At 50.7% G+C, this 12,544-nt stretch overlaps 5 protein-coding genes across 5 annotated transcripts; 2 read left to right on the top strand and 3 right to left on the bottom strand.

The window, feature by feature from the left end:
* Positions 1-1,094, bottom strand: L3040_000719 (uncharacterized protein; the record flags this gene model as incomplete). Its single annotated transcript, XM_007288179.1, has 2 exons — positions 1-754; positions 931-1,094. The coding sequence occupies 2 exons, from the start codon at positions 1,092-1,094 to the stop codon at positions 1-3; spliced, it is 918 nt and encodes a 305-aa protein (XP_007288241.1).
* Positions 1,095-1,337: 243 nt separating this feature from the next.
* Positions 1,338-2,607, top strand: L3040_000718 (uncharacterized protein; the record flags this gene model as incomplete). Its single annotated transcript, XM_007288180.1, has 7 exons — positions 1,338-1,347; positions 1,406-1,796; positions 2,064-2,145; positions 2,216-2,313; positions 2,366-2,441; positions 2,498-2,535; positions 2,592-2,607. The coding sequence occupies 7 exons, from the start codon at positions 1,338-1,340 to the stop codon at positions 2,605-2,607; spliced, it is 711 nt and encodes a 236-aa protein (XP_007288242.1).
* A 1,941-nt stretch (positions 2,608-4,548) lies between these two features.
* Positions 4,549-5,964, top strand: L3040_000717 (uncharacterized protein; the record flags this gene model as incomplete). Its single annotated transcript, XM_066155279.1, has 7 exons — positions 4,549-4,614; positions 4,681-4,743; positions 4,833-4,868; positions 4,963-5,379; positions 5,435-5,494; positions 5,556-5,618; positions 5,731-5,964. The coding sequence occupies 7 exons, from the start codon at positions 4,549-4,551 to the stop codon at positions 5,962-5,964; spliced, it is 939 nt and encodes a 312-aa protein (XP_066013314.1).
* Positions 5,965-8,179: 2,215 nt separating this feature from the next.
* Positions 8,180-9,811, bottom strand: L3040_000716 (uncharacterized protein; the record flags this gene model as incomplete). Its single annotated transcript, XM_007288182.1, has 4 exons — positions 8,180-8,207; positions 8,261-8,635; positions 8,687-8,940; positions 8,990-9,811. 4 exons carry the CDS (start codon positions 9,809-9,811, stop codon positions 8,180-8,182), a joined length of 1,479 nt encoding a protein of 492 aa, XP_007288244.1.
* A 1,489-nt stretch (positions 9,812-11,300) lies between these two features.
* Positions 11,301-12,525, bottom strand: L3040_000715 (uncharacterized protein; the record flags this gene model as incomplete). The annotated part of the gene is made up of 3 exons (XM_066155278.1): positions 11,301-12,111; positions 12,256-12,442; positions 12,513-12,525. 3 exons carry the CDS (start codon positions 12,523-12,525, stop codon positions 11,301-11,303), a joined length of 1,011 nt encoding a protein of 336 aa, XP_066013313.1.
* Positions 12,526-12,544: the final 19 nt, after the last annotated feature.

Genomic DNA, 12,544 nt, shown 5'->3' with positions numbered 1-12,544 from the left:
TTATGACACCCGATCATTCTCCGCCCTCAGCTCTTTCTCCATACCTCCCTTATCTCTCCTCTTCGCATCTTCCTGCAACCTTCTCGCAATGAAGCTGCTCATCTCCTTCACTTTCAGGCCTGCAACCTCCACACACCTCAGCACCGTCAATGCATGCACAGGTACACCTCCCAGCTTAGCAATCTGACACACCTCCCCGTGCCGATTCATGCCCACCGTCACACTACCCTCCCTCAGCTGCTCTTCCAACAAGCCAGCATCGAGCAGCACTTTCTCTTTCTCGCCTTCCCCGTCCTTGCCCAAGATGCCCTCGCCATAAAAGCTGAACGTTACGCATAACGGGAAATGCAATAGCGAAAGCTTTACAGGCTCCCTCTCCCTCGTCGAATAAACGATCACCTCCTCCCCCTTCGTCTCGACGTCCGGCTTTCTGAAATGCTGCAGCGCCGCGATAACGCCCAGGCAAGCCGCATCGACCAGATTCCCATCATGGCTCAGCACATGCACATCGGCGCGTATATGCCAGACCTTCGATCCGGCGATCAAGCACAGGGACTCGGTGTCGAGGGCGCTGGAGCGGCGGATGGTCTTCTCGAGGAGCCGCGAGAGCAAGGTTTCGTTGACGGAGGGGCGCGAGGAGGATTCGATGGAGGGGGAGAGCATGGGGGAGAGCTCGGTGGTGATGGTGAAGAGGCCGTCTGTCGGGTGCGTGGGCAGCGGCGGGGTGATGGTCGCGGAGATGTGGGTGTGTATTCTGGGCCGGGGGGAAAATGGGGGATTAGCGAGGGGTTGTTGAGGAGGGGTAGAAATTGTGTAAGGTAGAAGATGAGCAGAGAGGGCCGATGAAAAGGGGTGGGTAGATGGGAATACACTTAGATGTAGGTTTGAGATCGCATGGATCTTCCAGAGTAGTAGGTAAAACATACATACCTCGTCTTCCCCAGACTCAAATCCACCACGCCTAACTCCTCCCCGAATTCCAGCTCTACAGCTCGATACTGGTCGAATGCCCGGCCATCGAGCCGTATATTCTCATGGAGTGCTTTGGCGAAGAACTGGCGCTCGTTGAGCGAGGGCTCTACTTCGCGCGGCATTGTAGATCTGGTATGGTGGAGAGAGAATTATTGTTCACTACAGAGGTAGGATCGCAAGCTGAATGAAGTTGAAGAAATTCAATTTTGCCATAACCATTGGGCGGTCGCCGCTAGGAACAGGAGGCGGTGAGACTAGCGTGCGGAAGCTGCCGCATATCTTGGGGTTTCTGGCTGCTGCTCACGACTGGGCATAGTCAAATACAACACTATCAGAACACAACATCCTCACATATCTAAAAGACCATGACGACCGGTATGCCATCGTCGTGCTCTTTGATTCCTTGGATCTGTACTGATGATATGATGAACAGCACACAGACCCACCTTCGACCCAGCCCGCGGCAAAGACGCGCAGCGCGGACCCGCCTACCATCAACGTCTGCTGCCTGCTCACACGCAGCTCAAAGTTCGACAGCCGGGCCAGGGAGGGGACGCAGACAAAAATGTGGTGGTGAGGGATTTGAGGGCTGAATTGCTGCAGGCCGAGGCGGCGCATTTTGCGAAAGTTAAGGGGGGTCCCGCGCCGGCTGTGATTGAGGAGAAGGCCGGGACTGAGGATGTGGGTGGTGTGAAGAGAATGCTGGAGGGGGGCGAGGGAGAAGAGGATCCCGAGGCGAAGAGGAGGAGGGTTTTGGAGGAGACGAGGGATATCGATGCGGATAGTGAGGAAGAAGACGAGGAGGATAGTAGCGAGGATGACAGGTAGGCTTTCAGGTTTCTCTTGTTGAGCCTCTTCTTTGCAGAGAGAGGATACTCCTGGGCGAGGGGATCAATGTGTTTCTTTACTTCACGGCTTCTCCGGAAGGCAACTTGGGTGGGAAACAGCTTTTCGTGGCGGTGTGCTGTGCCTGGGTCTCTCTCAAGACGGGCTTGACACCGCTGTCGTGCTCTTGCTAGACCCCGTGGATGGATTGCTCGAAACTGGATGTTTGGCAGTGTGTGTTAGGGATACAGACTAACGGGCTACAGTGACGACGAAGATGAAACTGCAGAGCTACAGAGAGAATTGGAGAAGATCAAGCGCGAGAGAGCTGAGAAGAGGGAGCAAGAGGTATGTTTCCCAGAAAAGCTTTCCAGCCATCACATGTTTTGCGTGCTCCGTAACTGACAAGAACCTGCAGGAACGAGAGAAAGCCGCGGCGGAAGAAGCTTCCCGAGAACATGATATTGCACTTGGGAATCCCTTACTCAACAAATCAGACTTCAACGTCAAGCGCAGGTCAGGAAATTCCGGTCACGGACAAACCACTCCCGATACTGACAGATTCCAGATGGGATGACGACGTGGTCTTCAAGAACCAAGCTCGTGGAACAGAAGATCGAGGCAAGAAGAAGGAATTCGTCAACGTCAGTCTTCATGCAGAATTGATCCGTGGAGTGCGACCCTTGCTGATGCCGACTAGGATCTTCTTCGATCGGACTTTCACAAACGCTTTATGAGGTGAGTCAAATCAAGCTTTTTGGTGCGGGCAACGGCGGCTGATCTACAACGTCTAGTAAGTATGTGAGATGACGAGGCTGTTACACTTCCACACTTGCGGGGGCGTTTGGAGTTGGGCATGGTTTCGGTTTTGTGGAGAACGGGGCTCGGCAGCTTTTCCTTTTGAGCTCCGAGCGACTCTTTCTTCTCTATCCAGCCAGGATGCCGAATGCCAACCGACTTGTAAAATTCGAGATATCAAAAACCGATTTCAATTGATACAGTAGCTGCTGCATTGCAGTCTGCAGGAGACAAGCTTCAACTTGGGGTAGGTAGATCTGGACTCTGGAAGCAATGATTGGATCGATGCAGCATCCACATGGACCCTGCCGAGTTCGCCGATCAAAGTCCGTCGTATGGCAGGCAGTCCGGAATCAACCACGTGGGCACGGCTCGATCCAGTCAGGGGTGGAGGGCAGCCTGCCACTGACTGGTTTCTGGTCAGAACGGCCCGTGATCGTGCTGATGTGTCCCATTCGCATCCAATTGAAAGAAAGTCTAAAGCGGGGGAGGGTTCACAGTGACGCACTAGGCTTGAGATGTTGGCAGATGGTAGGAGTCGGGAATTTCGAAGTGGAACCGATTAGAGGAGTGATATATGGTAGAATAGCTAGCGAGCTACCTACCTACATACCGGTATATACCTTAAAGGCAGGTAGGGGGTCATTTGAGCGGTCCTTTGACCCCCTTTTATAAAAGACGGTTATTAAACCGTTTAAAATCAGCACTAATTACAAATCAAAAATAATTCACTTTTTTGACCGTCCTCGAGCTCGGGACCGTCCTATGGCCATCCTATGGCCGTCCCCGTTTATATTTTTAAAACAGGCTTACTAATAAGCTCGTTTTAAAAAATTGAAATAGTTCGATAATTATTTCAAAAAAGATATAATTATAAATAAAAATAATTTCTTAAATAAAATCGTTACAATAATTATTTAATAAATTCGATGCCAAGATATTTCTCGGTATCGCTACCGCGGCTTGTATATCAACGCTTTAATTTTTTTATAAACGGAATCGATCGATTCAGCAAAAGTTCACCAGCGCGAATGATGCCCTTCTTTCGCCTCCACAATGGGGTTGTATAAAGGATAGTGTAGGCAAGCAGTAACAGGTAGACTAGCAAGCAATAGAAATATTGTTTGCTTACTATTTCACGTTCTCAAGGACGGTCTTAAGTTCAGGGACGGCCATAGAACGGCCATGGGACGGCCATAGGACGGCTATAAAACGGTCTTAAAACGCTCGAAACGGTCCTAAGATATTATATACGAAAAAATGAGTATTTGAAAAAGACGATTTAATCGAATAAAATAGTTCCATATTAGCTACGATTTAGATAATTTAAATCGTTTGTTTTCAAATTCTATTTAATCTTAAGTATCGGCTTAAGGTGATCTACCAGCTATGCTAACTTATTAAAATCGTCCCTAAAAGAGATGGTTATCAAACGATCAGCTGACCGTTTAAATGCTCCTGCATTCTCTTTTAAGGTATACTTTCGACATTTATTCATGGGGGGGGGAGAGTACTACCCCCCATGAATAAATGTCGGACCCAGTTTAGGCCCATAAATGATAGAGCGGTGGTTTCTTAATGGCTTAAAGCCCTGTCGACTCCACTATATAGACTAAATACTAGCTTAAAGATACTTTTCAAAGCTGAATCTTTATACTACTACGTAAGTTGATTGGTTTAAGCCTTGGTAAGATCCCTTGCGAAATTATACTTTCGACATTTATCCATGGGAGGGGGTAGTAACCTTTTGGAATCGTCTTTTGAAGAGACCGTCATCAGATTGTCAGCTGACGGTTTAGATAACCCCTTACCTGCCTTTAAGGTAGCTTTCCTCCCCTCCTTGTTTTCATTCCGCCTTATCAACATTCAACCAATTCAAACTACTTCTTCAATTCGCATACACTCAATCAATCAAAAAGATTCAGCCTTTCACTCGAAGACTAACCCTTTATCATGTCTACCTACGACAACGACAACAACAACTCCGAGTACGCAAGTGGAAACACCGATTCTTATGGTGTACGTGTCTATCGAGTACAGCATCTCATATCCGGATCTCTCAGCTGACTCGCCTGCTAATCTCAGTCTACCAACCGAGAGGACAAGAACCAGTACGGCTCATCGGGGAACGAAGATTCCAGCTACGGCGTACGTGAATTCTGCCCATATACACGCCGGCCACGCCGTGCTGTACAGCAACAGTCTTGTAGGATTGTGCATGCTGATAGTATCTTAAGTCTTCTGGACGTCAGGGAGGACGTGACAACTACTCTGTAAGTGCTTCTTTATTTGCTGCTGTATCTGTTCTTCTTCGACAGGGTTATAAAGCCAGCAGCTATCTTAGACACTACTGATAGATAGCCGCAGTCCGAAAACGCAACATCCGATTCATTCGGCGGTTCGTCTGGCCGTAGAGGAGATTCTTCTGATTTCCAATCTGGCACCCGCACAGGCGGGAGTGGGCTCGGAGGCAACGACGCATCCGATTATCAGGGAGACCGAGGCGGAAGTTCTGCCTACGGAAATGACTCCTCGGAATTCTCGTCTTCGACTCGGGGAGGTCGGGGTGGGAATGACGATTTGCTAGAATCCTCGGGCAGAGCTGGCGGTAGCGGTAGCGGTTTTGGGCAGAGCGACGACTCGCCCAGCGACTTTCAAACTTCCTCGGGTCGGGGTGGGGATTCTAGCTACGGCAATGATTCGTCAAACACGCATGGGTCGTCTGGACGGGGAACCACTACTACTTCATCGGGGGGATACGGCGGATCTGGTGATAGCTCCAGCGTATGTATAACCCTACCGCTCTGTGTTGAAGAACTTATACGCTGACACTCTACAGACTTACGGGGCGAACAAGTCATCCACATATGGCCACTCATCCAATGATGATGATTCCAACGTATGTATAAACTTACTCGAGTCGCCCCTTTGCCAACGGGCCCAAAGCTGACCATATCTAGACTTACGGCAACAAGTCATCCTCAGGCTACGGAGGCAACCCATCAACCGACGACAGCAGCAACGTAAGTATAATATCCACCGCTCGCCGCCGCACGCGGCAGGTCTCAAACACCTCTCCCGAGACATGAAAGCAGCCTCTCTCCAGGGGAACGATTCGCTAACCATGTGCTGCAGACTTACGGCAACCAAGCCTCGAGCTCCGACAACTATGGAAGCTCGAAAAACGACTCGTACGGCTCGGGTAACAACAAGAACAGCAGCAGCAGCAGCGGAGGAGAAGGAGGTGACTCCATGGCCGGCAAGCTGATGGAGAAGGTCGGCGACATGTTCATGAACGAGGGTCTGCAGGAGAAGGGAGCTGCCAAGCGGGACGCTGCTGCTGGCAGGAGAGACGACGACGAATACTAGACAGATAAACCCATCCATCCTTTCTACAGAGTAGTAGTTACGACGACCTTTTTGTAAACCTCGATGCCGGCTCGATGCTGCCTCAACGCAAGCATCAAAACGAAGATGAACTTTTATGACCACTCACCCCTCGCTAATCACCGCGCCGTGCCTGCCTAACCAAACTGCTCAAGGATCAAACCTACCGGTAGTCGGTCCTTTAGATCGTGAATGATCAGTTAGTTCAGCCCTGTCCATCCCCGGCCCACAGGAGATTCTGCTCTGCGCTTCCATGCCATGTTTGTTTTTCCTGGCCTCTCTCTCTCCTCCAACCCGTCCCTTTCTTTACTTTTTTCCTGTTTATTCTATTTTATTTTATTTATTTTTTTGGAAGGGCAAAGAGGCTAGTTTAAGCGAGACGCCTGCCTGCCCGCCTACGGAGATACCTACGGAGGTACCTACCTACCCACAGTACAATACAGCAGTTACAGTTACTTCCGCATCCCACCCCCACCTCCCACTCCACAGCCACCACCACCTCCACCACCACCTTTAACCCAACAGAGCAAGCAAGCCAACAACAACCAACACCCCTCCGTCCCTCCCGCCCAGCCAGCACTCAAAGAAAGACGCGTGGGGCAAAAAAAAAAAAAAAAAAAAAAAGTTTACCGCGCAAGAGGAATGTGCATCTCCCAGCGTCAATCGATACAAGCAAGCCGAGCTCGTCGCCCAGCTACCTAGCTGTACCGTCTCGATGCGGAAGGTATCTAGAAAAATTCTAGAAAAATAGATAGATAGATAGATAGATAGATAGACCATGTACGAGATATGAATCGCTCGCTTCCGCTTTCTTCTGATCTTCACATACATATGTGTGTGTGTGTGTGTGTGTGTGATTCTATCTAGATCCGATTGATCTGTGCAGTACGTCGTCTGGTACTTACTTACTTACTTACTTGCAGAGTGAGCGTGAGCGTGAGCGTGAGTGTGAGCGAGCCCTTTTTGTGAGATTCTACTGTACTTACTTACTTACTTACCTACCCACTTACAGTGCAGAGGTTCCGTGCTTGAGGTTTTTCAGGCGGGTTGTTGTTGTTGTTGTTGCTCTGTTAGTTAGTTAGTTAGTTAGTTACCTAGGTAGTTAGTTTACCTAGGTTAGGAAAGGAATACCGTGCCGGGGTAGTGGCTGGGGGGGAGGGGAGGGGGCAGGGGGTACGATAGGTACTGGACCGCCGTGTTCCGTCCGTACCGTACCTGCTCCATTTACGGTATTTGATTGTTCTGATTTGATTTGATTTGATCGAGAGCTTCGCTCGCCTAGGTAATCAATCATTGGTCAGCGCATCGGCGCATCAGTAGTCCTCTTCCTGCTTTTGCGTACTGCGCACGTGAGGAAGGGGTTCGTGGAATCGATCCTCTGTCTTGGTTCGTTTGATGAAAGGAGGGAGAGGAAGTAGATCTGAAAAGAAAGGGAAAGAGAAAGGTGGGGGGAGGATGGCTTTAGCTTTGGTTTTGATCGGATCTGATTTGATCGAATCGGATTTTAGAGAATGGCGGTGATAATGGTATACCTAGTGGTGTACGATAGATAGGGTGTAATGGTGTAACTAACTGCCGCCAGAAACTTCCCTCGCGCGAGCAACTTCAGACAAGGCTGGGGAAGAAAGAAGTTGGTGCTGAAAAGGAGGGCTTCTATAATAGATCGGTACGTTGGATAGCAGATGTGGATATGGACAGGTATATGTGCACTTGTCCGCCCATTGCACTCGCGGGCCACAGCACTGGCGCCACCCGACCAGTCTGCCTGTCAAGAGGGATGAATGTGATATCATGCGCCCTGCATTCGACAACTTCATTGGTCTCAGCCTGTGCTGGACAATCTATCTATCGTGCGATTATCCCATGCATGGCGTAGTGCTTCAAACCCTCATTGCCAATCCCTCACACTCCATCTCACATCCAGGCATCAACCAAATGCACAATCGCAAGCAAGCAGGCAGGCAGGCAGGCAAGCAGGCAAGCAAGCAGGCCAGCCCAACACATTCCAACCCAGCGCGGAGTAAAACCGCCCAACACCATCAGTTTCGCCGCCGCCCATGAATGTTCGTGAAACCAAGGGAAAACTTTGCCTTCTACGAGTATATGTGCAGATGTGCAGAGATAGTGCATCTACGGACGGTGAAAGAGAGTGTTTTGTCAACAACGCATCCAGTCTGCGGCAGGAGAAGGTTCGGGCTCAAAAGTCGCGGAACAGCTTTCCGTGTCTGGAGGATTTGTTAGTGATATGGCATCGGAAGAGAGGGTTGAGATTGCTTACTCATCGTGACCTAGCTGGCCATACTGCTCTGTCTCCTCGGGGTACTTGTCGAACTGACTTGCATCACCCACGCCAGCCTTGACCGGTGGGACGTAGGGAGCATCGATGTCTTTCTTTGCCAGTCTCTCCCAAGTGACTTCAGCGAACCATTGGTGGTTCTTTACGCCTTCTGCTCCACCGTGGGTATTCCCGAGGCGTTTGGTGAGATCGGCTGTGATCAGGCGTTGCAGCAGGTCCTGAGCGTCCGGGTGGATGTATGGAGGATACTTGACGCGGCCCTTGAGAATGTTCTCGTAAATCTTCATTGGGGAACCTCCATCCCAAAAAGGGGTGAAGCCACACAGCATTTCGAATATCAATATGCCAAGCGACCACCTGTAAATCAGTTAAAATTGACATCACACTAGCACTATTCAGGCGACTGACCAATCTACAGACTTGTTGTAGCCTTTGCTGGATACGACCTCTGGAGCCAAATAGTCTGGGGTTCCGCACAAAGTCCACGTGATATCTGGTACCTTTTTGGCGAACCCGAAGTCAGTGATTTTGAGATGCCCATGCCTATCGAGCAGCAAGTTCTCGGGCTTCAGATCCCTGTAGATGATATCTTTCCCATGCAGGTATTCGAGTGCCAGTGTGACCTCGGCCGCGTAAAACTTCGCTACAGGGTTGGGAAATCGCTGAACAGATATCAGCATTGGCCTCGGCAGCGACTTTAAATCCTCTTACTTGCGACTTTCTCAGCAAAGAAAACAGCTCTCCACCTTCAACGAAATCCATGACCATGTACAGGTTCTTGGAGTCTTGAAATGTTCCCCAGAGAGTAATCAAGAAGGGATGCTTGACTTCTTGCAACATTTTCCGCTCGTCATTCGTGTGCTCAACCTGCTTCATCTTGACCACCTGCTGCTTTTTCAGCACCTTGACGGCATAAAACCGCTGGTTGTGCTTCGATTGGACCAAGTGTACTCTTCCAAAACTCCCCGTACCCAATGTCCGTAATATATCAAAGTCTGTCAAGGAATATTTGCCTTTGGTCTGTCTGATCTGGACCGGTTGCTCGACAACTTGCGCTTGAGGCAATTGTTGCGCTGCATCGGATTGCATTTCGGTTCCGTTCTCTGGCTCCCCTTGACCCACATTTGCTTTCGATTGTGCGCTACCATCGTTCTGGGGAGGGTGAATTAGGGTGCTGATCGAGGGGAGGTTCTGCTGGCCAAGAGAAGGGGCAGGCTGGGAATAGGTTCCGTAGCCCTGCTGCTGCTGGTGGGAGACACCTTGCGTCATTGATTGTTGTTCGCCCACAGCCGTAGGACCTTCTTGCTTGGGGGCGGTGGGTTGAGACACGCTCTGGGCTGGCGGAGTGGAGGGTTGCGAAGAGATAGAGGCTATTGAGGCTATGGAGGCTATGGAGGCTATGGAGTTGTCGAATGGTCGGGAGCTGGTGGGGGTGACTGGACTGGTCGGCTGGCTCGAAGTCGGAGAGGCTAGGTTATTCTGACCTGACGAATCCCTCGTCCGCTTCTTCTTCAAGAACCCTAATGTCGGCATATGAAGCAATAGAAGAGTGCCAATGTCGAGGCAGGCGATCGACAAGCAGCCGGTAAGCCAGGAGCCCGGGTAACAAGGCTGGAGTCCGGAAAGGTGAGCGAAGCTGCGGCGCGGGAATCGAGAAACTTTGTTCAGTTCTAGAAGCCGGGCGGAAGCTGTGACGGGAAAAGAAGCTGGATAAAGGTTCTGGAATGTCTCAATCTGCCGCTGTCTGCGGATCCGGGGCTCAGATGCTGGCAAGCAAAGCTCCGACGGGCGCGAGGGGCTGCGGATAGCTGCAGTTGTGAGCAGCAATGCACGTCTTCCCTTAGCTTCCGCGTCGCGATAGGGATGGGGGAGGGGAGTGGGGGGGAGGGGGGGGGGGTGGAGGTGAGGATGGGCTGGACAGGAGGACGTCGGTCTGCACAGCTGGAGGGAGAAGAGGGCCGGGACCGCGCAGGTGAATTGTAGGAGGCGCAGCTAAAGAGCGACGAGGCAGAGGCGCGAAGAGCAATTGAACAAATACCCGAAGATAATATGTTTTTGTTGTTGTCGGACTTCAATTGCGCTGGTCGAGGAGAGAGGGAAGAGTGAAGGTAGGAAGATGGGAGAAGGTCGGAGGAGGACAACGAGCGGGCGACTGAGCGACTGAGCGCAGAGGCGAGTGAGTGAGCAGAGACTTGACTTGACCCCACCAGGATCGGAGTTTGATGCGGCCTCAGCGATCGACGACTCTTTGTCAAGATCAACGCAACCTATCTTGATAGCCTTCTTTGAACCTTTGAACGCAACAAGTGAGCAACTCTACTCTACTTTTCAGAGTCCGGATAGCGACAATGCAGCACGCCTGGAATCCAGAAAGGCAAGATACGACAACACACAGGATAGCGATGCTCTTCATCATGCCCTCTTCCCCTTGCTGGACCAAGGAGCGGGCGGCTGTGGACTCAATTGGTTGCTATTGTATTGTTTGCCCCCTCCATCGATTGGATTCGATACTCAAGATCTCTGTAGAATAAACTCCTACATATATACTTACATATATACTCACATTGCCGAAAAAGAGACCGCCAAGCAGCTGTGCAGCTTGAAATGATAGGGCGCAGGTCCGGCGCAGGCCTGCTTGGAGGTGCAGAGAGCTGCGCATTTTCTTGGACCACTGATTCTTTTTATATATAACCTTGAAGATGAAGTCGGTAAAATCTCCAAAGATCATCTCCACTGAAGCTATCTTCTTTGAGCTTCAATGCTACGATCGTAGGATCTGTTGAAATATGAACCTGACCTAGCTACCGGTTCACCCCTGCTCAATGGCTGCAATGGCTGCAACCCGCCTTGCGATTGATTGTTCGAGTGGACAGGCAGAAAAAGTTCCAAATGCGATTGAAGAAGATGACCCTTCAAATGAAATTGTTTGCCTAAGGTCCCATGGGCTCAGCTAAACAGACTGCCCAGCAGCAAATGGGTATAAAACTCCCCTCCCCGCCCATGCAATTGCCAACGTCCTCCTTTATTTCCCTGCATCCCTAATTTCAGACCACATCCGATCAATGACCTGGAAGACCGCAGTAACCGCCTGCAGAACATCCTCACTGACGTCCTGTCCACCAAGCTTCTGCTGTATCTTGTCCGGATGCCAGCGTATCCTTTCCACCTTCAACACCTTCGCAAGCTGCGTTTCCGTAGGCTGTCCAGACGTCGGCGCATTCAGCAAGAACCGCTCGATTTCTTTTAACTCTGTAGCATCTGCCCGCTTCCCGCTTTCAACAGGCCAAGGTATTGATGCAATATGTATCTTGCCAGTGGCGGCTCCTTGGCCTAATGATTCCCATTTTTGGATGTACGCATCCCACTTGTCTCCCCAAGATTTCCTAGACTTCCTCTCCTGTCCCCGCCTCAAGCTCTCTTCTACTTTCCTCCTGAACCTTTCGGCTTCTCTCTCTTCTTTCGCGCTCTCCTTCGCCATGCGTTCTCGTTCTTTCTTAGCTGCCTCCCTTCTAGCCTTTTCCTCGATCAAGTGCTGGTGAGTCTTCTCGTACATCTTGGCTCGTACAAAAGCCGTGTATTCATCATCTGTCATGCGCTCAAGCTCTCCATCTGGACCTGGTTTTTCGGCAGGGTATGTGTGAATTGGCTGCCCATACACGCCCTCCCAGAATTGCGCCCCCTCGTCATCCGCCATGGCGTCAAAGAGACTCTCTCTGAAAGCGACATCTGGGTTTAAGTATTGCTCGGAATTCGCATTCGGGAGGTGAGTATCATCGTAGAGCGCGGGATCGTCTGCTGGCGAGTGTTTGCGTCTCTTGCTTTGGTGGTGACGCCTGTGGCGTCGCTCTCTCGGTCTGTCTCTTGATCTGTCTCTTGATCTATCGTTTCTGTGCCTGTCGCGGTGTGAACGCCCTGTTGGGCTTCGAGATCGTGTTTCGCGTCTCTCCGAACTCCTCCTTCTGGATTTGTGCTTGAACCTGAACTTGCTCGGTTTTGGGAATACGTCCTCGTTTGCGCCAGAAGCGCCTTCGCCCCCCACGTCAGATGTCATCTTGAGAGATCTGTTCTGCGATGTTGAAGATCGCAGGTCATATGAGGGCTCCTCATTTGCTGGTCTGGGCTCGGTGATAGGGATGCGATCGAGGTCGTTGCGACATATGTACTCTTTAAGATGCAAGCGAATTTGGTAAACCGATAAGAAGCTTATCCTTCAAATAAGCGGGCCAAGACTCACCCCTGTCCTCCATTTTATGACGACTTTCGTTG

This window comes from Drepanopeziza brunnea, assembly GCF_022702325.1.
Source record: "Drepanopeziza brunnea f. sp. 'multigermtubi' strain 214-2 chromosome Unknown ctg1, whole genome shotgun sequence".
In the NCBI taxonomy this organism is placed as follows: domain Eukaryota; kingdom Fungi; phylum Ascomycota; class Leotiomycetes; order Helotiales; family Drepanopezizaceae; genus Drepanopeziza; species Drepanopeziza brunnea.
The sequence above is the reverse complement of the archived record's forward strand: the minus strand, read 5'-3'. Positions and strand labels throughout refer to the sequence as shown.